Here is a 24,001-nt window from a genome sequence, read left to right on the forward strand (position 1 = left end):
GGGAACTGGATGATGATGAGAAATACAGGTTGGCATGTTTGGGGGAAGGACAAAGATGAGTAGACCTTTTTTTTTTTTTTTTTTTTTTTTTTTTTTTGGTTTTAGAAATGATTTGTTGAAGTAAGAGAGAGTGATTCTTTTTTGGTCTTTCGTTTTTTATTTTTTACTTGTCCCGTGGATCTTGGCGTATTCTGTTTTTTTTTTTTTTTTTGTTGATAATTTCTTGGCGTATTCTGTTAATCCGGAATCTAAGGAACTAGATTGAGTTAACATGGCTAGAATGTCAAAAATCACCCTTTACTGTGTCAGTTTGTTGATGAGTCGGTAATTTGGAAATCATTGAAAAAGTTGGGAGGAAATTTGTGGATGGGCTCACAAGCGAAATAAGAAAAGTAGCTATTATTACCAGCCTCGTGGGTTCAATCATCTATAACCATGTAATAAACTAAACGAAATAAATACATTAAAAAATTTTGATTAAGACAAAAATACCAATGCAATCTGCCACTTCAAATTGGTAAAAGAACAAATAAGCCAACTTGGCTGACAAAGATAGTAAAGTTAGTGAAACTAAAAGGGACGTTTATTTTCTATATTCGTCTTTGATTTTGAATTATGATTTATGATTTTTTACAGTATTTTTTTCTCATAAAAATTATACGTAAAACGAAAATAATTCTAAATTATGATTATAAATCCATTAACCAAACGTCCTCTAATTGATTCTCAATGATAAAGGTCCTTTCTTTTTACCTAAGTTAAAAAAATTTGAGTTAAAAAAGTGATTTAAGTGAGAAAAAAATTATAATATAAAAAATTAAATTTAAATTTTTATGAAAAAAAAATACAACAACAATTATAATTCGAATGGTAAACGAACCGGACAAATTTAATGTAATAAACTTCAATCTGGACAAGTTTGATGTACGAAACCTCAATCTGAGCTTTATTATTTTTTCCCTTTTTTATCTTTTTCCCAGTTTGTCATGTGACTTCTTTTTCTTTTTCTGAAAGGAATTTAATCATTTATGACGTGACTTCGAATTGATAAGTGAGAAGAAAAATTGCCACAGTAACCAAATAGAACGTCCCAAACTCGGAAAAAATGAGCAAGAAAAAATAGAAAATGATTAATTTGTTCATACCCCATGTAAATTAGGATGAATCCGTTTATAATTTTCAGGGCACGACTGATCAGTGGATTCTTTTCTTGTTTAAATTCTAGTCAAAAAATAAAGAGAAGATGGGATATTATGAGGTAAAGATTGATACATAGCGGAAAAGAGTACAGGAATTTTAGCGAATTTCTCAAATTCAAGTTCTAACAGAACCCAAAAAGGAATAATTAAAAAAAAAAAAGAAGAAAAAATACACTTACATGAGAACGGAGATACAAGGTATACAGTGATTAAACTATGGCCCGAGACGAGCAAAAAGTAACTGAAAATACTAGGCAGAGAAGGATTTTGTTGACTCGCCAAAATGAGTCATTGACCTTCTCCCTATACGGTCTTCTGATATACTATGCACGTCTTTCTTTCATGCTCTTCTGAAAAAGATCAATTACTCTGAAGTTCCTGCATGAAAATAAGAAATGTTTTATGAATATTAAGATACGTTTATTTTACAGCTGAGTTATGACTTCAATTATGTACGTGAGAAAAAAATATTATAATAAAAAATTTAAATTTAAATTTTTATAAAAAAAATATTATAATAATAAAATTGGAGTTATAAAATGAATAAATCCTTAATTATCAAGAACGATGATTTGAATCACGGCTTAAATCTTTTTACTATAACATTTTTTTTATAAAAACTTAAATTTTGGTTAAAACTTTTTGATTTAAACTCATAACCAAAATGAATCGTTTGGTTCATGAATTTAAACCGTGATTCATAATTTAAATTTTTTATGAGAAAAAAATAATATAACAAAATTAAAAATCATGGTTTGAATGTGTAAAATCCTTCGGTCCCTAAGAAACATAGAAAGAGGGTAAAGAAAAGAGACCGTACAATTGCCGGGATTTCAAATGCAACGAGGCAGGCGCTGTAACTCCACGGCAACAAGTGAAGCAGCATTGGCTAGACCGGGAATTCCAGAGCTTTTGAGGTCAGACAGAATGGCTTCAATCTTTGAAACTTCAGGTATCGATATGGACAGTATCATTGCTTGTGACAAATACAGCTTACAAGCGTAGCCAAGGGCGTGTAGCATTCGCTGCACCAGTAAGTGAGATATGCCTTTACTCCATGACTCAAGAATTGCGCTGACCTTGGGGAGTTTGGTTAGCAGACCAGCAGTGGCTTCCCTTGGAGCGGCTTTGAGCAGCAAGATCACACATTCAGAAGCTATATCCGCCATGGTTGCTCCCTGGAGACCACACAACTCAAGCAAAACCGAAACGTTGCTTCCAAAGTCTGCGATATCTCTTATTCCATGCTGCTGATCCACTGCGCCGAATGCTTCGGGAGAACAATCACCTAAAAGAGCAGGTTCTTTTGTGTAGATGAAGTCTCTCCTGCCAGTGACTGCTCGGCGGAGAAAAGCCTTGCAGAGGCCAAGTGTTGGTTCTAGAAAGTCTTCCATATCCTTTGCATAGACGAACTCCAAAAGATTTGCGATCCTCCTAACCACCTTTAAGTCGGAGAGTAACTTGGATTCCATTTCAGGAGCAGATGCCAGAGCAAGGCAAAGCTTGACATTGCTAACATTTGCATTTGAGAGATCACCAAGCAAGAACTCAAAGCACTGCGAAATTGTCTTTAGATGTAGAATGTCAGAGATTTGAATGTAGTTGAACTCGATGAGCATCACGAGAAGCTTTTGTGCATACATGGGAATGGGGTCTTCGTCTTCGATCAAGGAGGGATAGAGAGGGAGGAAATGCTTATTGGAAATGGTCTCCAAACCCTTCAACCGATGATCATCTTCAAATCTTTCGTTCAAGAGAGTAACCATAACATCGAACAAAATTTTCAGACACAAAAATCTGGCGTCACCATCCTTGTTGCCCTTATACAGAACGGCCAAACTTGGGAGAATTTCACGGATAAAAATATCAGGGCATTCAACAATCACAGGTGATTCCTCTGACACAGATTCAAGTATTCTGAGAAGGGTTATTTGGAAGTCATCCCTGCCCTGGAAGTCAAACGGAAAGATAGATAACTCAGATCAAGGTCAATCACATCCAATTTATTTTGATTGTCTTTACTGTTGAGACTAAACTTCTCTCTTTTAAGGCTCTATGAATACAGCAAGTTTACCATCTACTTTAGGATGACCATTGGCCCACTAATCATCCAGAGCTATAACGGGTGTTTATTTCAAACACTCTAATTCCTTGTTTCCAGAAATGGGTAAGAGTTCAAAAATTAGTTTCAATTTTAATTATTTTAAAATCTGAATGTGTTATGTAGCCAGTTAAAAGCTTGAAAGGACTACTCAGTAGAAATGTTGCTTAAAATGAGTTGGAAAAGATCGAAAATGCTCAATCTGCACAGTTGAAGCTACCTACCTGAAAAGGAGTCTCTGTAAGTTTGATTAGATTTGCCAACTGTTGCAGCACCTGAGCATTAACCACCTTGTGCTTGAAAGATGAGCTTCCAAGAAAATGAAGAACCACCGGAAGTAATTGAATGTTACTCTTTGGAGCAGCTCGACTAGTAAGGGCAGAAAAATGACCATGGCGTCTTCCTCCCATCAATTGCTGAACTTCTCCAGTTATGATATCCAATAAACCGGAAATCGTAGAGGCAACAACATTTACGAATGCATCCAAGCACTGCTGCAGAAATCGATCCTTCTCTTTTGCCAGTCTGTCCACCACAGAAAGAAATCTTGCATTGCAAAAAAATTGTGGTAGCCACCTCCTACCATTCTTGCAAAGGAGAGCAACAAAAACAAGTGCCTTCCCTTTCAAAACTTCACTTCCATGCTCAATAATAGACAAAATACCCAGGACAAGATTCTTATCCTCTGCTAATGGTAAAAGATACTTGCCAATATTTGTGAACATATGACTTCCAATCATGGCCGTATTTAGAAGGTTTAAGCTGATTTGCTGCTCCCTTAGACTACCCTTGACAAGGGCAGATGCCATATCTTTGAATGAGAGTTTTTCTATGACTGATTGAATGCTTTGAGGATTGAAACAAACTAAGCGGACCAAACATGATCCTGCTGTAAGCCTCATGGTCTCCTGTTTCCCAGCAGCCCTATATATATAACACAAGTTATTTATCAGATCCAGGCTGGTGAAACGAGCCACCCAGTGCGCTCCTTGACTAAAAATGTTTTCGATAGTCCTCAAAGCATAAAGCTGAGTTATATCATCCTCTCCTTTTCGTAGAATTGATGACACCAATGAGATCAGTGAATTTGGAACCTGTTACAAAGAAAGCATGTCAAGAAGTAAAATTTAAACCAAGGAAAAAAAAAAAGATTGCGTAAATGAAACAAGCCATCCAACATACAAAATTAACCAAAAATATCGTTCATGATACTCAAATCATATGTAGAAAAACAATATAAAGTTTAACTAAATAAAAATTACAATAGGGTTTTAACTTGAGAAGTAGAAACATGGTTAACATCGAAGAGCAATCTAGTCTGACATGATCCAGTGCATAAACAATGAGCTTATTAAAATAAAGTTGGAAGCTAACCTGCCACCCAGCCGAAGACCGGGTATCCTTTGATGGAGATTCTAACGGATTCTTGTCTTTGGTATGCTCATTTTGGGTTGATAAATAGAATAGCAGCTCACCTAATGCAGCCATTGAAAATCTCCTCACCTTTTCCTGTTTATCTCTTAGCCCATCAGTAAGTGAACCTAAAATTCCAGAATTTGCCAAACTGTCTTCAATAAAAGTAGAATGCCGAATCAATAAACCAATCAATGAAGCAAGTTGGATTCGCAAAGCCGAAGTCTTAGACTGTCGAAGCATTTTAACAAGCATGAGCATTATTGGTCCATTGGTCAACATATTGGCTGCATCAGCATTAGTGCTCAACATTTCAAGGTATCTGATTACATTCTGTTTCTCTGAAATGCTACTGTTTCCATGTAATATGGCTATAATCTTATTATTGAGTGCATCCAAATGCTCCTTAGACTTTTTCGCAAACTCAGATACCTGCAATGCCTCAAAGGGAAGCGAAGGAATCACATCTAGCACTTTGTCAGATTTTCTACTGGGCATTACAGGTCTAACCGAGAGATCTGTTGCATGCCAAAGAACCTGTAAAAGATTATCAGATGATTTTGTAGAATCAGATTCAAGAACAGATTCCACGCCTTCTTTGATTCTCTGATTCTTAAGTTGTGGACTAGCAGTTGGTGGAGTTGCAGCCACTTCAATGTGTTCTTGAGATGATTCCTGCTCAAATTTTCTTGGTTCATCTGAGACGTCTGATTGCTCTACAATTTCCATGTCTTCAACTTTTCCATTATGCTGATTTTGGTTAGACAACTTATCTTCAGGTGTACAAGCTTGGTTGTCAGATCCATCAGCTTCGTCATGTCCTTCATCTTCATTGTTCTCATTAAAATCAAGTTCCATATCAGTGTTCTCAATTTTGACTTCAGAATCATTTTCCGAATTTGTACACATGGGCCTTCGGTAGTTTTCCTTGTCATTCTCTCTCTGCAAATTTGATTTTGCTATTCTCGAGAGTCTTAAGAGGTTCACACCCCTAGTATTACCAGACTTATTTCGTTGCTTCTCTTCAAGAACTCTGCCAGAAACTTTTGGTTGAGTTCTGCGACTGCCTGGAGTACTCTTAACAGGTGTCTCACTACCTTTTGATGTTAGATTCTCGTCCTGCTTGAGAGCTCCTTTTACATCTTTTTCACGAGATTTAGGAGGGGTTCTATTTTGGGAAGGTTTATCACCATTACGCTCTGAGAGACATGGCTTATCACACATTCCTATCATATTAGCAAAAGCAGGTTGAGGTGGTAATGGCACAGGGATTAGCTTGCTTCTCCAAAAAGCATGCCCACAAAGCTCTGACCACTGTATTCTTTCAGCTGGATCTTTTACCAATAAAGAATTTATTAGATTTACAAAAGGGCGGCTAGGAGAACCTCGTAAAGGTGGAGTTGGATCTGAGAGGATGGATTTTACTAGCTGAGTAAATTCCCTCCCAATAAAAGGAGGTATCCCTGTGTAGCATTCATATAGTACACAGCCAAGAGCCCAGAGATCAGATGCATATGAATGGACTCCTCCATCTTCAAACAACTCAGGGGCCATATAACATGGGGTTCCTCGTTTTGCTTGTGGCAACTGCATATGTGCATTAAGATGAAGCTAGATTAATTAACATATTTAGTAAAAACATAAAATGAATAAGTTTTGAAACCCAAAATTACAACAGTAACAAGAAAATGAAATGACCTACCGAGGAAGAAGGGACTTTTGATATTTCATTCAGTCTTCTAGCCAAGCCAAAATCACATAGCTGTTGTAAAAAGATAAAGGAATACCGGTTTTAAGTTTAGAAACAACATTAAATAAACAAATAAACCAACCAGATAAAAATTCCACGAAAGTTGTACCTTTGTCCTCCCATTCTCATCCAATAGGATGTTTGAAGGTTTCAAATCACCGTATATAATTCCTTTTGAATGTAAAAACCTGAATGCAAATTACCGTATTCAGAACGCAGCTCAAAAGAATAAAACGTGTACAATTCGATTAAGAAGCTGAACAATAATGAAGCTATTAAATAATACTTACTGCAAAGCTTTTAAAAGGTCATGAGCCAAATCATGGATTGAATCTTCCGGCAGCTGACCATCCTGCACCCATTCATAAAACTTTAGGAAAACAACGGCGAAAAGCTTCATCTGTTTTTCATCACTACTCTAGACGATGGGTTTTATGTCAGGGTACGAAACAAACAAAGCTTCAGACCGAATCAAAATAAGTTGCCAAATATGCACAAATTATGAAATTGGCAACCCAATATTCACTCAAGACTTCAAGTTTAACTGAAAACAGGGTCCCAGCAAAAAGACTAAACATTCTATTATTCACATGTTTTTACAAATTATTTTTCCGTGAAACAGGATCACCGTGATTTGATATATCAAAACGCTGACCTTAATCGACAACACCCCAACCCACCTCAATAATTTTACAGCATTTTTTTTTAAGAAAACAATAAATTTTATCATAAAGCATTTGAATTGTTGCTACATGAGCTAAGCAAGCATTCATATATACCGTTGTGATTATTTACAACTATCGGTATCAATTAACAAAAACTCCACACCAAAATTAAACCAAATTTCATTATTACCTGCTGTAACAAAGTTCTGAGATCTCCTCCAACACAATACTCCAAAACCAACCACAAGTGAGCTGAAGTTTCGTACCTGATGCACAAATTAAAGGAGAATTTTAGCCCAAAAAAATTCAAAATTCACATAATTTAATACTTAATCCCAAGACTGAAGCGTATATACACAAGTATCCATACCTAAACAAAAATCTAGATATACAAAAACTGCTATATATAGAGCAAAACTAACCAACAATAAAACTTCAAAACATTTGGGTGGCCAAGAGAATGCAGAATCCTAACCTGCAAACAGCATAATGAAGCAAAAATTACCGACAAAAAAAAAAAACAAAAACAAAAATTATGCGAAAGCCACACGATTACGAAACCGAGCAAAAATGGAAACCGATAATACAAAATACGAGCAAAATGACAGAAAGTAAAAGTTTACTTCTTGAAGAATCTTGTTCTTGTGCGATTTATCGACGCTCTTAATGGCGCAATACTCGATTGTCTTCTTCTTCCTCCCTTTATACACAGTCTGCACTAGTTCCCAAAAAAAAAACAACAACAACAACAACAAAAAAATCGAATTAAAAGCTATAATCTACTGAATCGTGGAGCAAGAAAAACTGAAGATTTGAAAATTCTGAAAAATCTGAAAGCGAAGGAATTGTATTACCGAGTATTTTCCTCGTCCAATGGCTCCATAGACGTGGTATTGATCCATTGTAGCTCGGCTCTTTTCCTCAGATTTTGAGGAAGAAACTGAGAAAACGAGAGAGAATTTGTGGAGAAATCTGTGGAGATTTGAAATGGCTTTTAGCGAGAAAGCTTTTGGGATTGTAGTAGTCAAAATGAGAGAGAGGTGGAGAGAGAAAAGGAGGAACTGTAGAGAGAGAGCGGGAAGATAGAAAAAAATTTCGATTGAAAATCAAATGGGAATTGGAATAAAAGAAGCCCAGTGTGGTTTAAGCTTTGTGGTGTTTCCAAACATTGGTGTTGCCAATTTTGAAAAGTGGGAATATCTTTAGTGCGAAAATTCACACCATTTACATTAGCAAAGCAAACGGTATGTCGACACGTGGCATCATTAAAACTTGATCAAAATTTTTTAGAACTGAGGCCACGTGATGCGAGTTTATTACTCCTGTGCCAGATACACCCACCCGCATTGTGAATGAACCCACTGCCATAAAGGTGGAGCCCACCGTGCTCTTCTTTTCCATGAAAATGCCCGTTATGATTTATGAAAATGTATTTTAACGTAAATATTATTTATTATCAGTTTATTCTTTAACGTAAATATTATTTAGGGTTGGATCCACAAAAAGTTCTTGAGGTTTACACTTATATAAGGCCCGTTCATTTTGCTGATTCGAGTTTAGAATTTGAGTTTTGTTACAATAAAAAGTTCTCAAAAATAGTCACATCTAACTTTTTTGCTACAGTAAAAAGTTCTCACACAACATCACATCTCAACTCGAATTAAAAGCTCGAATTAACGAACCGAACGGGCCCTAGTGTGTTTGGTATGAATGAAAAGTGAAAGGAAAGAAAATGTAGGAGGGATTTTGGGATGAAAATTAGTAAGTTAACTTGTTTGTTAAAAAGGAAATTGGGAAAGAAAAGAAAATTGAATGAAAATTGTAATTGGTGAGTCCCACTATATTTAATCTTTTCAAAAGTGGGAGGATTTTAAGAAGAAAAATGTGAATAACTACCTAAATAAAGTCAAAGTACTGAATTGTCCTCATTTTTCATTCAAAATTGGCTCCAAAAGTTAGCGCTTTTTTTTTATGAATAACTTGATTCACAGTAAGCCATCAAAAGAAAACTTTGATTCATAGCAAAGATATGATTTTGGGGTTTTATACCAGGAAATGATAAACTATTTTTCAATAATTATCTTATCAATTGCAGCTAAAAATTTGAAAGAGAGAAATGAGAGAAATCATATTGGCGCATATAGTATAATAACAATAAATATGTCAAAATATTTTTCTTTTTTTTTCAAAAAAAAAAATTCAGCTACCATTTTTCGTCACAATAATTACAATATTAATCAAGCCATAATATCATTAGCATTGCATTGGTAATATGTGTGTCTTGTATACATAAAAGGTTTTTGTTTTGTGGAAAATTTGGTGTGTGTGTGTATATATAATATAAATGGAATATATGTTTAAGTTACATGAATTTTTTGAGTTAATTTGATGTTGAATATTGTATTATTTATACTTTTATTAGAAAAGAATATTAATAAAAGATATTTGGGCAAAAAAGTAATTACACCAATAATAATTTTTCCATCTCTTTAGTTTCACTTCAAATACCAAACAATGGAAGGTAGATCCATTTTCTTTTTTTCTTATCATACCAAACAAGTAAAGGAAAAATCAAAATTTTTTCTATCATTCTAATTTTCTATGCATTATAGTTTTCCTTTCCCTTCTATTTTCTTTCCATCTTACCAAACATAGTGATTCGTTAGTGTATTCGTATCATAATTTGAATCATGGTTCGTGATTTGTTACATTATTTTCTCTCACAAAAAATACACGTAAATCAAAAATAGTTGTGAATCATGATTTTGAATCCATAAACCAAGCGTTCACTTAATCTCACTTTTATTTCTAACTTTTTAAACGTTACACAAATAATTCTTGAGGTTATATTTTATTTTAGTTTCAGTCATTCTATTAACTAGGCGTTAAAATTGGTTAGAATCCGTGTAAATTAGAGTCTAAACTTAGAAATATCTAAAATTTTGGGTTTATCTGTAGAAATTAATTTTTAATTTTTTGTATTGTTTTAGGTCTCGTTCATTTCACCAATTTGAGTTTTTAGTTCTAGGTTTCTACAGTTAATAACTCTAAAAAAAGTGTCACATCTAAATTTTTATGCTACAGTTAAAAGCTCTTAAAAAATGTCACATCTCAATAAAAATTGAAAACTCGAATCTGTAAATCTAACGAGACCTTAATCTTTAAACTTTATATGTTTCTGATTTTAGTCCGTAATTTATACATATTTCATCAAATATTTAACACTAAACTAATACAATGATAGAAACTGAAATAGAATAAAATTTTAGAGACCAATCATGCGAAGTTTGAAAAATCAGAGACCAAAGTGAAATTAAAACTAAAACTCATATACTATTTATGAGATTAACCCTATTATTTATCATCGGTTTATTGTTTGAATATAGAATGAGTAGTGTTTAGTATTGGTTCGAATAGGCCAATTTTAGCATATAACTAGTTGTTTACTCGCGCGTTGCAGTGAGAAATAGTCATAAGTTATACAAAAAATTGGTAATTTTTAGAATACATAATTAGTTTATATAAAGATATTTATATGTGGATATGTCTATATAATATTGTCATAAGAAGTCTTTCACAATGTATTTGAGCTTTTGCTCTCATTTATTATTCTGCATTTTTAGCTGTAAAATACAAATTTTGAAAAAATTAGTATTGATAATTGAGAAAGTTGAAAATATTTTGCGTATGTGTAATGTAAATTAAGGTATTTAGAAGTAGCTATATTACCTGGTTTTTTGACATTTTCTGGATTGCTCTATCTCCTTTAATTGAGAACTTGAACGATAAAAGGTTGTTCAGATATGTATTTAAAATCATAAATATTATTTTTTGTTGATAAATAATATAAACTAGTAAATGTATCTTACCTTGTGCTTGATTTTTTTAGATATGGTGTTTTGTGAATCTATTGATGTTGCAGCTGATATTTGTGGTTGTAGTATTGGACGTTGGACATCTATTGTCTTTGAGTAAGGACTGAAATGATAAAATATTATTCAGATATGTATTTGAAATAATAAATATTGTTTTTTATGTATAATTGATATAAATTGGTAGATATGTTTTACCTTGTTGTTGATTTTTTTGACCTTAGTGTTTGTGCATCTACTGATGTGGTGGCTGATATTTGTGCTGATGGTATTGGAGACTGAATATCTTCAAATATTTTTGAAACAATTGTACTCATTTGTGGTCCTCTCTCTTGAAAATATATTTGGAAGATTTTTGTTTATCCTCTTAGTTGATCAATGACTGGTGGGAACACAAATGGATCAGTGAAGGCTTGATCAATCGTTAATGTGGAGCGTGGTCTCTTGATTAAGGCTTGTGTTGGTCTGCCAAATATGGTGATATTTAGTAATAGTGTATTCGTAATTTTAATTACCATGGAGACGATGTTACGTCCATGACTATCACACCACCAATCAATGCCTGCTTGTTTTAATTGTCGGTAACATCTGGGGCAAGAATTATAGTACCGGCCTTGATATGCTGAGAATCTAGTTATTATAGCTCTTACTGTAAATTTTACACTCCGTATAAATGAGGAGAAGTTATTAGCTTGAATAGTGCAATTAAAGGAAAAGAAGAAGAGAAAATATTATAGTGCTAACCTGATTACTTTATTGATCTAATGTTTTTAGCTCATCGATTATTTTCTTGTTTTGTGTTTTATGTTCTTCAATTGATTGCATTGGTGTTATCGATGTTGTTAGGAACTCAATTTCTTGATTTTGGTGAGAGAATTTGTATATGTAAAGATAACAACAGGTAGGAAAAAAGGTAAAAAAAAAAAAGATTTTTGATATGTAATAGAATAAGTTTTTTTTTTCCGGAAATGTTGTGAATTATTTTAGTTACCTTATCTTTAATGTCCTTGTTTCTAGTATGTCTAGGTCAATGTAGAAAATCGTTGTTGCAGTGCTTGAGACATAAGGATTGCCTAAGATATTAGCAATAAATTGATTAATAGCTTGGCCTAGGTGTTTTGTTTGTATATGTAATTATCTTCATAAATTGTTCTTTATTTATCGATCTTCTATTCTTTGTTCTCTCTTTACTATTTCTAACCCTCTCGTGTATATCTATAATTTACCAGTAGAATTTGTATGATTCTTAAAAAGTGATGCTAACTTAGTAAATCTTGGATTTACTGTATATCTAGGATTTACTATTAGAGTTTGTACATGTTAACTTGATAAATCCTAGATATATCTGAATTTATCAAGTATATCCAAGTTTTGCTATTAAAATTTATACCATTCTTTTTCAAATGATTTTAATTTAGTAAATATTGGATATATCTAGATATACACAGTAAATCTAGATATATCCTAGATGTACCATTAGAATTTGTACGGTTCTTGAAAAAATGGTACTAACTTGGTAAATCTTAGATTTACCATTAGAGTTTATACATACTAACTTGGTATATCACAAATTTACTAAGTGTTGGAAGTCTGACTAACACCAGTTCACCGATCACTATTATGTCCATATCCTTTCGAATCGCCTGCACTTATCGAATGGCGTCCGCTGGCGATGCCAAATAGCCCAGACAAAATTGCCCTTCTTTTTGCCAACAATCCTTGGTATTGCTAAATCAGCATGTGTTCGGTGAAATGCTCCTTAGTATTGCTTTTGGGGGTGTCAATAAAAGAAAGTTACATGCATAACAACCTGTTAGAAGTCATCTCCACCCACCATTTAGGCGATAATACGACTGGTACCTATCAATGACACATGTATATACTCCTGACGAAACCGTACGACCGTACTATGAGACCCTGGATGGGTTGCAGGTTTGACCCGGGTCCAACAACAAACTATAAATACTCCTATTGGTCATTTACTGAAGTATGGACATTTCCTCCACCAAACGTTGCCCGCTCATTTATTGCTCTTAATGAGAACACTGACTTGAGTGTCAGAGAGCCATTGGCCGGCACCACACTAGTGTCTCTTGACTCTGAATCTCTTTTATCCTCTTCGTGCATGGTGACACCTCTACTGTTCCCAGACAGAGGAACATTAGACTAGGGTATCCAACCAATATTGGCAAAGGAGAAGAGTCCGACCATCATACGCAGTTGTACGTGTGTGTCAAATTTGAACAATAACACCAAATATATCTAAGATTTACGATTAAAAATTCTATTATTCTTTTTCAAGTGATTCTAAGTTGATAAATCTTAGATATACTTGGATTTATCATGCATAATGACGGTGAGAGATGGGGAAGAAATAGTGGTAGAGGCGGACAACGACAATGAGAGAGATGGAATAGAAAGTGGCGGAGGCAAACAACGACGGTGAGAAAATGACGAACAATGATGGTGAGAGAGGGGGAAGAAATAGAGTAGGGACCTATTTATCCCCTTCCTCCCTCTCTAAATTTATCTCATATTTTCATGTACAATGTTGCTTTAAAAAACTAACGTTTCCTTTCTTACATAATAAAAAACGTACATTATTTATTTTTCTATGAGGTGATTGTACATTTTAATATTTTTATTCTTTTAACTTTATATATATAACAATCTTTACGGTGCATCTCCTAAAACAGTGCACTCGTAGAGCAAGTTTTAGGAGTCAATCTAATGGTAGAAGATAATAGATCATTACCGATATATGCTTAGTTTGGTATTGCTTTTCCTTCCTAAAATCAACTTCTACTTGTAGCAGAAACTGATTTTAATATTTGGTAAATCTCATCAAAGTGCTTTTTGAAGAATTTTTCAAGAATTTACAGCCAAAAGCAGAAGCAGTCTAAAGACAACTTTAGCTTTTAGATTGTGCGGTAATCATCATAGTATAATTAATGAAACTTTCATAATACCCATAATACCCCTAATGAAATTTAAAATTTATAAAATTCTCAATCTAAAATTCAGACTCGTAATATAATATAATATAATATTAATATTATAATAATATTAATAACTATAATATTATTATTTTATCATATAATATGATATTATAATAATATTATAATTATTTTAATAATATGATATTATAATTATAATATGATATTATAATTATTATTTTATTATTATAGTATATTACACACGTTATGGTTATACAAAATATTAATTATAATATATTTGTTTAATATAATATAATAGTGATTATATAATATAATATAATATATTATATTATATTATAATATAGTTGTAATTTTTAATTAAATTATAACTGAAATATTAATATTTCTTATGTAATATTATAATATGTTTTATTATATTGTAATTATTTTAACCATTTTAATAATATTATTATATTCTATATCATAGTTATATAATATGTTATTTAATAATAGTTTTATTGTATTATATTAAATTTATAGTATAATACAATATAATCGTTATTTTAATTATTTCAGTTATTATTTTAATAATATTATTATATTTTATATCATAATTATATAATATGTTATATAATAATAATTTTTTTGTATTATATTAAATATAATAATAAATATATATTATATTGTAATTATTTATATTATATTATAGTATAATATAATACAGTTGTAATTTTTAACTATTTACAGCAATTTAACCTCATAATTTACCACACACTATTACACTGATTTTAGAACCAGCACAGCTATTATAATTATAGTTTACCAAACATTAAACTGCTATTTGTAACAGCTGTTTCTTTTTTCAGCACAACTAAAAGTAATTTTTTTAAAATCTATAGCACTACCAAACTAAGCCATAGTGCTTCTATTTGCACGGAAGTATTCCTTAAACTCGAAATAATTTAATTTTTTAAAAAAATTAAAATTCAACATAAAAAGAGCTGTGACTATAAGAACAAAAGAAAACAAAAAGATTAAAGGAGAAGATCGGCTAACATGAAGTTGATGATTAGAGAGCCGGCGTCGGTGCCGATGAAACTCTCAAGAAGATGAAGAAGTCGGCGAGTGTGAAATCTAGCATAGAAGAGTCCAATCATGGAGAATGGAGTACATTTCCTACATCAGTTGCATGCGATTTGCAAAAGGCATCTCATGTCAATGCTCTAGAGGAAAGAAGATCGCCGACACAAGGGATGAGGAAGATTGCCAGCGCCGGTAGAGGATAAAACATATAATGAGTATTTATAAAAAAAAATGATATAATCATTCTCGATTTACGTGTATTTTTTATGAGATAAAATACTGTAACAAATCATGAACCATAATTCAAATCATGGTTATAATCCCCTTACCAAACGGCTCATAATCTCATGTGCAGAGTTAAAATACATAGGACCCGTTTGGTAACGTTTTTAAAATGATTTTGTTTTCAATACAAAAGTAAAAGTGAGATTGTTTTGAGAGTCATTCTTAGATCGATTCTAAAATTGTATTTGGTTAGTTTTTAAGAGATTATTTTGAGTATAATAAAAAAGTGAAATCGTGTTTAGTTATAATTATTAATTAATATATTATAACATTGTTGATAAGCACTAGAAAATGAAAATAAAAAAGGAAAAACAACTTTTAACCGTTTTATAATTCCTTCATAAAAACCATTCTCGCTGTTTTTCATTTTCATTTTCGTTTTCAAAACATTTACTAAACTAACATGGTTTACAGACTGTTTTCATTTTTATACCTCAAAAGGTGTATAAAAACGTTTTAAAAAATAAGCAAAAATTAATTCTAAATTCACCCATAATGATACAATAATAACTTTTTTACCGTATAATTTTAATCAAACGGCTCCTAAACTTGCTCCACTAGTGCACTATTTTAAGAGGATGCACCGTAAAGATTGCCTATAGATATACAACAAGGAAAATATGGGTTCTTTTTTCAAAATAGATTTAAATAGGCATTGATCATTTCATAATTCAAGTTACAACTCAAATTTTATTATTACAGTATTTTCTCTCATAAAAATTTAAATTTGACTTTTTTGCTACAATATTTTTCTCTCACATACATAACTCAAGTTCTTAATCTGAGTTGTGAAATAAACATACCTATCGTTTACTTCGTGGATTCAAAATTTTAATTTGAGCTGAGATGTAACATTTTTTGAGAGCTTTTCATTGTAGCAGAAAAAGTTAAATGTGACATTTTTTGAGAACTTTTTACTGTAGAAATCTAAAACTGAAAACTCAAATCGGTGAAATGAATGAGGCCCTAATTCTCAAGTTCTTAACTAGAGTTGTGAAATAAACATACCCACAGTGATTCCACAAGTAAGATGTTTAGACTGTGCATGTTTGAACTCTTACACTTTCAAAGAGTTCCAACCATATAAACCCTCTAATAAGATTAAACCCTTCGAACTCAACTCATTTTGCAATGGGTTTATTGAGGGAAATTTACAAAATGGGGTTGGTAAATCATTCAAAGAGCTCATTCAAGAAATGAAATGACGAAATATTGGAATAGATGTTTTGATTTTGGTCTTAATTTCACAATGTCCTCTGAATTACGTAAACAATTGAATGCCCTTAAATTTTGAAAATATTCATTTTACCTCTAAATTATATAAAATTGTTTAAAAAACCTTCTGAACTAGTGTAATTTCGTAAATATCCCCTCAAACTATTGTTTTGCTCCAGCTTATACCTTAATTTTTTAAAAATAAAGAGTCAGTTGGTACAAAGTCAATTGTTCAGCTGCAGCTAAATGTTAAGAGCCCGTTTGGTTGGATGATTTGTTCTCTGATTCGGATCATAATTCATGGTTCACTACAATATTTTCTCTCACAAAAAACACACGTAAATCGAAAATGGTTCTAATCTCATGGTTCTAATCCATGAATCAAACGGACTCTAAATGTTGATGTGAAGACAAAGATCTTCAGTTATGTATATATTTTTTAGTAAAATTTCAAAACAAAGATCTTGAAACAATTGTGAGTTTTGTGTTTTTAAAATGTTAAAATTAAAATAATTTTCAAAATTTTTCTAATGATTTTTTAAGTAAACAATTCAATTAATTAAGGATATATTTGTTTTTTTTCTACAATTGATGAAGGATAGATTGAAACATATTTGTTAAATTTAAAGGATATTTTAATATTTTTGAAAGAAAAGAAGGATAAATTGAGTAATAATTAAAACTAGAAGGTATAAAATATAATCAATATATAATTAATCCTTAAAAAATGTTTTTTCTTTTCCTAAATCAGTCCCTTTTTCAACGGAAAAAGAAAAGAAATAAAGGAAGAAAAAAAAAAGAAGCAAGTGGACCTTTCAAGGCTTTACTTCACTGTTAAGGCAAGTAAAACGGCGTCGTTTCCTTCGAAATGGCAATCGCCTTGGTCATCATTTCCCCGTGCTTTTCCTTCGTCTCCCGAAAAGCCCTAAACCGACCAAACCCTCTTCTCTAATCGAGCTCCATCGTCTCTGCATCACTCGATCGATCGGAGATCAGCTCGGAACCATCTAAGATCGAAGAAAATATGAAAGCTTTCGGCTAATTATAGTCTTATTCGAGTCTTTTGGCTTAATTTATAAGGTAAGTTTCTTTGATTTCCGAAGAAATTGTTAAACCAAATAAGGTCATAATGTCACACAGTCTTCGAATTTTTCTTATTTTCTGGGCAACCAAACATTACGGAGATTTTAATGGAAAATGGGTGTTCGCGAACTCTTTTACCCAGTGTTTGATTCGTTAGTTAGGTTTTCAGGTGTTTCGGTAGCATTTGGGTTTACTTGAGCTAAGGAATTGCGCGTTTGTACAAATTTAGTAACAATTCGTGCGGGGAAATTGCATGATTATGTGGTTTTTTATAGTTTGGTATGGATAATAATCGACACGTTGTTGGAAATGGGAAAAAATTGTTCGACATTTTGGTGTGACTGGAAAGTAAACAGAACTTCGTAATTAGGTTTGAAAATTTTTCAGTTGACGACGTAGTATATATTTTGTTCCTGATTGAAGAAAGGTCAGAGCTTGAGTTGATATGCTGGGGATTTCTTTTTTAGTTTTATTTTTATTTTTTATTTTTTAATTTAAATAATTTTCAGTTCAAACAAGATGGCTGCGCCTGCGCCTTCGCATAATGTCGAATTGGAGGCGGCGAAGTTTCTGCACAAACTCATCCAAGATTCTAAAGATGAACCATCTAAATTGGCCACTAAACTTTATGTGGTCAGTGTAGTAACTTAAAAATCTCAATAATTGTTATTTCTTTCTAGGGTTTGGTTGTTTTTGGTCACTGTTTCTAATTTTGGTACGTTAAATATCAGATATTGCAACACATGAAGTCGAGTGGGAAGGAGCACTCCATGCCATATCAAGTAATATCGAGGTAAATATCTTATGTCCGGTTCGAATTATTTCGGTCATGTTTTGCTCTATTTTTGGAAATTATTTTAGGTAGATTTAATATTGTAAATCGAGTTTAGTTAATTATTCGATACATGCTTAAAAACCTCTGTCACTAAAGAGAATATTTGACTGTGTTGCTGTTCTCAGTTTAAATGGAAAGAACATAAAATATAGTGTTCAATATTTGTTGAGCTCAGAAGGATGTAGGATCCATGATACATTCTATTTATCTCACTAATGAAGGAAAACTCTGCCGTTTATGATGGCATTGATTGTGCGGTATAAGCTTTGTTTTGTTTTATGTGTTTTGTTGTTTTTTTTTTAATTTTTTTTTAATTTTTTTTTAATTTTTTTTTTAATTTTAACTCTTAATTGATTTGTCATTTGAATCTTTCTTCTGCATCTTTTTGTGCCTAATTGTTTTAACTTATCTTTCTTTAAGGGCCATGGAGACCGTCATCAATCAACATGGTCTTGATATTGAAGCTTTGAAGTCGTCACGCCTTCCTGCTGCTAGTGGAACTCAAGCAGCTGATTCTGCAACCACGCAATTTGGAGGTAATAACATGATCTTTTCAAAAACATCCATTGCTGCTCCTAGATTGCTTTTAAGAACTGCAGAGTTAATCCGATCTTTCTAGATGTCTATCACTCTCTCTCTCTCTCTATATATATGTATGTATAAAAAAGATATATGTGTGTATTCGTATTCTTTCTAGAATCTTTTGGAATCTATATTTAGCAGCCAGAATGTTTATACGCAGGGTCTTCCCAAACTGTAGGGGCTGCAAAAGATTCCAAAGTGGGGTTGCCTGAAAATGAGGTTTCCAAAATGGATCCCTTTGCTTCAAGCAGACCACCTGTTGGTCCAAGTAGTACAGGACATGATTATTTTCAAGGGCCTGGAACTCATCGGAGTAGTCAATCTTTTGACCATGAAAGTCCATCCAGTTTGGACTCTAGGTCAGCTAATTCACAGTCACAGGAAAGGCAAAATCAAAAGGATGGCAAGAAGACCACCACTAAGAGAAAGAGGGGAGATACATCAGTAACTGCAGAACCACAAAATGACAATGCTCAGCAACTTGATGCTCGTAATACAGGAGTTAATCCAAGGAAGGGAAAGATGAGCAAAGTTGAATCTTCTTCTGGTTTTGCTATCAAAGGCGGTGAGCGTGCTAATTTTAATATTCATCCGGGTAGCAGCCCTATGGAACAATTCACATCATTATCTGGTGGTATGAGACCTTTGGTTAGGCCCAAGCCAGAGGGTCAAACTTTGACAGAAAAACAGTTAGATCCGGCAAGCATTAACAATTCCATGACTAGGCCTCCCAATTCAAAATTCCCTGAAGAAACAGAAGTTTCCTCCGGTCATAATCCCCTGTCACAGCAGCAAGTACCTTCTGTGGGTCATGACCATATGGGCTTATGGCATCAAAATAAAACTGGGTTGCAATTTGAAAAATTTCAGGTTCCTCGGTTTTCTTCTAACATTGTTCCTGGAAATGCAGAAATTCCACTGCAGTCGGCTGCTCCATCTCTTGGAACAGGTAAGGAGTATTCTATGTTGACTCTTTTGTATGAAACGAAAACTTTGGAGATGGTAGAAATAAACTAGGAGCGAAGGTTGGTGCCTTCAGAGTTAGACCCTTATATTATGTGTACAATTGTACATCATAAAAAAAATATTTGTTTTTCTTTCCACCAAGTATATCTTGATTGGATTTATTGAAATTGAAGTATGGAAAAGAATCTAAATTTTGACTGGTAATAGTTGTTGATTTATTTTTCCTCGCGTAAGAGATAGTAATAAAAGAATGTTCTCAGTTTGAGTGTCTCATGAGTCAGTAAGTAATTATTGGACATGATGATATACATGGAAAGCTTAGGCTCTTTTAGGTTCTACTCATTAAAAAAAAAAATTAGGCTCTTTTGGAAAGGTTCATGGAGGGGTTCCTGTAGCTTCTGGTTCATTTCCAACAACAGAACAAGGATTCTCAAGTCCAATGCATTTTGGTGGTTCAAGCCTCACCACTGGAAAGGTTTTGGAGCATGATGGTGGAAGTTCAAATAAGTTGGCTGATGCAGGGAAACTTGCTCAGGTACTAAATTTCAGTCATTATTCACTGAGAAGATGGTGCGTAATATCTGTTTGTGTTTGTACTGGATTATAGGCTTCATAAGATGTCATTTTGTTTTTGCACATCTGTTTTGATTTTGATACCTCCGAAGTTGCTTTTTTGTGATAATTTCTGATGCAGGGCAGCATAGCCACATTGCCTTCCCTTTCCAACTTATCCCCCTGGTCTCTTATTTCATGTGTGTGGCTTAAGAAGCTTATTGTCTTCAATTTAGTTTGCCTTACATGAACAGTTTCTGGGTACTATCTATGGTAAAATCACCAAATTGAACATTGGTATTGCTAATACTATCTCCATGTGTACAGTTGCACCATGTAAAAGGAACTTTTAGTTATTTTTTTAATTTATTTTCAATACTTACTAATAATTATTCAGCAACACACATTTTATGTTTATTGAAAATCTAATAGCCTGTTGATAATGCGCTGTAAACATATCAAATTAGAGTAACTCTAATCACTTTATTTTGCGTTGCAAATATTTCTTTTGAACAATTAATGTTTGCTGACACATATTTATAAAAACAGCGTCTGAAACTGCATTTATGGTGCTATTCCATAGCACAGGCTCAATTTGTGTTTTGTTCTGAACAAGTATTACGTTTGATGTCCTTCCTCAGTTTGGGTTCGTGGTGCTATTCCATATCAGAAGCTTAATTATGACTCGTAATTTGTGTTTTGTCATGCACAAGTATTGGGTTGTCCGCTAGATTTTTAAGATGCTCTATTTTCTTGATTGTCTTTCAATATGGATATGTTGATCCTATCCAAACTATGTTCAGCATGTGGCATTGTTGGTGGAATTGTTATTTTGCTGCAATGCATTAAGTTGCTCCTGCTATTTGATGGTTTTGTAGGCTGGCAGACAAAACAATGTATCTGAAATGAATATGCTTAGAAGTGCAACACCTAGAGATACAGGAAAATCTCCTGTATCTGCTGGGATGGCTTTCAAGGAGCAACAATTGAAGCAGCTGAGAGCCCAGTGCCTTGTCTTTTTAGCTTTCAGGTCAATACGCCTTAGATTAGCATTCTCTGGTAGCCTTTTAGGGGAGAACACTATGCTCCAATAAACTTTCTCTTAGTACGGTTGTGCTTAGTAGTGGTTTTTCTATGTGCAGAAATGGTTTGATGCCGAAGAAGCTGCATCTTGACATTGCACTTGGAAACATCTTTCCTAAAGACAGTTAGTAATTTCTGATTTAATGTATATGTTATTTCTGCGTTTGTTAGTTAAGACCATTTTTCGTTGTTAACTCTTCATGTTTCAGGTGGTAGTGCTGAGGGATCTCGTAAGGAGTTGGTTGACCCTAAAGGAAAAGTACAATCTTCTAGCGAACCCAATAATGTGCCGGAGATGACAATGCCATTTGGAAAGATGACCAATGCAAGGGAAACTGATAAAATGCCTCCAGGCACCTCCTCTATTGTTGGAAGATTCCAAGATGCGGAGTCCTTATCTAAAGAAGCTGGGAACTCAAAGATGGAGGAGAAAAGTGTGCAACCCTCTGACCATTCTGTTTTTTCTGATGAAAGAAAACATTTCCGAACTTCAAGAAAACCAGATGCTGAAATGCAGATTCAGGAATCCACAGGTTCACAGGCCGGCCTAACAATGGCATCACAGCATGATTCTTCTGGTGTGAGGACTGGTTTAGTTGTTAGTGCTCCTGGGGACAAAATGGAAAATGGCCATCTTCAAGTTGGAAGGGCCAACCAAGCTGTCTCCATAATGGCTGTGAATAAGCAGACGAGCTCTGAAATAGTTGGCTGGACCGCAGTTGGTAATCATGATGAGGTTTCTAGGGGAGTTCTTCCAGCATCGTCTGTTCAGCATGATTTGGTGCCTGAAAGAAAAGACAATGCACCTAGTCAAGTCCAAAAACTTATCAATACTGCTAGTTCAGGGAATGTACGTGTTGATAATAATTTATCTTCTCTTTCCTTGAGAGATCGCTGGAAACCAGTTTCTGGAATTGACAATAATCATCATGCAATACATATGTTGAAGGATGCTAATATGATGCCAAAACATGGATTACAAGGTGAGAACCATACTGCTAAGTAACTTTATATTATTAAGTCTCCTATTGTTTTCATTTTTCATAGTGATCATGATACATGAGAATTGTGGTAGCCCCTACTGCAGATAATTTAAATGTTAATAGTTTTGAATCAAAGGCTTTCACACAGGCAAAAAGCAGTTTTGGTTGCTGATACTAAAATAATATTACTTTCACTGCAGAACAATTAGAGGACAGTACCTTTGTACACACTGATTTGCCACCTTCTCCAAAGTACACGATGTCGGAAAAGTGGATTATGGATCACCAGAAAAGGAAACTCTTGGATGAGCAAAAATGGGTTCTGAAACAGCAGAAGACAAAGCAAAGAATTGCGACTTGTTTTCACAAGCTAAAGGTTTGTGCTTGAGACTTGGTGTTGGTGACAGCTTTCTGCTTATACCAAAATATCATTTGTAATGTTCACTCTGGATATCTCATTTATATATGTTGAACAAGTTAGTATTGAAAAGCAATGTCTGTTGTGATTCGAGCCTTGCCATTTTATGCTCAATTATATTGGGGCCTTGGACAATAGCTCTTTTGAAGAATGCCATGGTGACTTTGTCTTCACCTCTCGACTATTAAGTAACAATTTCTTTTTTGCTAACTATTCACACTTAAACCTTTTATTTCTTATTTTAAAATTTTGTAGCCTTTTCCGTTCTTTACCATTGATAGTTAGCCCTGTGCATGTGCATGTGCATACGTATTTATATGTACAAAATTATATTCCAACTTGCAAGATATCGAGCCAAATGTATATTTATGGCCTAGTGTTGCCGTTCTTGTCTTGTGTTTGATGTTGTGTTTTATTATGGAATGTAGGAGAATGTGAGCTCATCTGAAGACATATCTGCAAAAACAAAGAGCGTCATAGAACTCAAAAAGCTGCAGCTCTTAGAGCTCCAACACCGACTGCGGAGGTTATTGATTTTTCTTTTATGCACCAATTTGGTTACGTATCAGATTTTTTGTTTATAAGTTATCTGTTCTCATACAAAAGAGCCAAGGTCTTAAATTAAATTGTCTGTCTTCTAAGATCAGAACTCTTTTGAATGAACTACATCAATGCTTTCCCACCAACTTATTGTGCAATTGATTTGGTGATGTTGAAAATTGGAAACAACTATTTGATCCTTGAGGGTATTTAGAAAAACTTATGGTGTCGTTAAAAATGAAGAATTTGAGGTGTTCTTTTGGAGCAGAGGGAGTATTTGTTCATTGGGGTTTCCAGTTCGATCATAACATTTGATTAGTCTTAGGCTAATTGTGGTTTCATTTTTCAGTTTATCTCTCAGATATAGGGTGTTTTGCACTTTTATACCAATATACCTTGCACGTTATCGCTAATGCTGAAGTGCTAAATAACTTAGTCAC

General features: G+C 33.5%; 2 protein-coding genes across 6 annotated transcripts in view; one reads left to right on the forward strand and one right to left on the reverse strand.

The window, feature by feature from the left end:
• Positions 1-1,264: 1,264 nt before the first annotated feature.
• Positions 1,265-8,153, reverse strand: LOC21406320 (serine/threonine-protein kinase RUNKEL). 2 transcript variants are annotated; one of them, XM_024166853.1, is made up of 12 exons: positions 7,983-8,153; positions 7,752-7,841; positions 7,551-7,603; positions 7,319-7,394; positions 6,754-6,815; positions 6,573-6,651; positions 6,416-6,475; positions 5,146-6,300; positions 4,675-4,809; positions 3,525-4,394; positions 2,020-3,148; positions 1,265-1,577 (listed from the first exon to the last, which is right to left on the reverse strand). In XM_024166853.1, the coding sequence occupies exons 1-11, from the start codon at positions 8,028-8,030 to the stop codon at positions 2,033-2,035; spliced, it is 3,744 nt and encodes a 1,247-aa protein (XP_024022621.1). In that variant the 5' UTR covers positions 8,031-8,153; the 3' UTR covers positions 1,265-1,577; positions 2,020-2,032. The 2 variants fall into 2 exon arrangements, with proteins under 2 accessions (XP_024022621.1, XP_010098313.1); XM_010100011.2 differs by having other exon boundaries at positions 4,675-6,300.
• A 9,301-nt stretch (positions 8,154-17,454) lies between these two features.
• Positions 17,455-24,001, forward strand: part of LOC21406322 (chromatin structure-remodeling complex protein SYD) — a 26,143-nt gene continuing 19,596 nt past the window's right edge. For 3 of the 4 annotated variants that reach the window (XM_024166905.1, XM_024166906.1, XM_024166907.1), the window contains exons 1-11: positions 17,455-17,599; positions 18,112-18,235; positions 18,334-18,395; positions 18,858-18,973; positions 19,180-19,968; positions 20,345-20,520; positions 21,416-21,567; positions 21,680-21,744; positions 21,830-22,603; positions 22,804-22,979; positions 23,450-23,547. In XM_024166905.1, coding sequence (XP_024022673.1) covers positions 18,122-18,235; positions 18,334-18,395; positions 18,858-18,973; positions 19,180-19,968; positions 20,345-20,520; positions 21,416-21,567; positions 21,680-21,744; positions 21,830-22,603; positions 22,804-22,979; positions 23,450-23,547 — 2,522 coding nt within the window. In that variant the 5' untranslated portion in view covers positions 17,455-17,599; positions 18,112-18,121. The remainder of the gene's footprint in view (positions 17,600-18,111; positions 18,236-18,333; positions 18,396-18,857; positions 18,974-19,179; positions 19,969-20,344; positions 20,521-21,415; positions 21,568-21,679; positions 21,745-21,829; positions 22,604-22,803; positions 22,980-23,449; positions 23,548-24,001) is intronic. The other variant, XM_024166908.1, reaches the window with a different exon arrangement.

Source organism: Morus notabilis, unplaced genomic scaffold (assembly GCF_000414095.1).
Source record: "Morus notabilis unplaced genomic scaffold, ASM41409v2 Scaffold156, whole genome shotgun sequence".
NCBI lineage: Eukaryota > Viridiplantae > Streptophyta > Magnoliopsida > Rosales > Moraceae > Morus > Morus notabilis.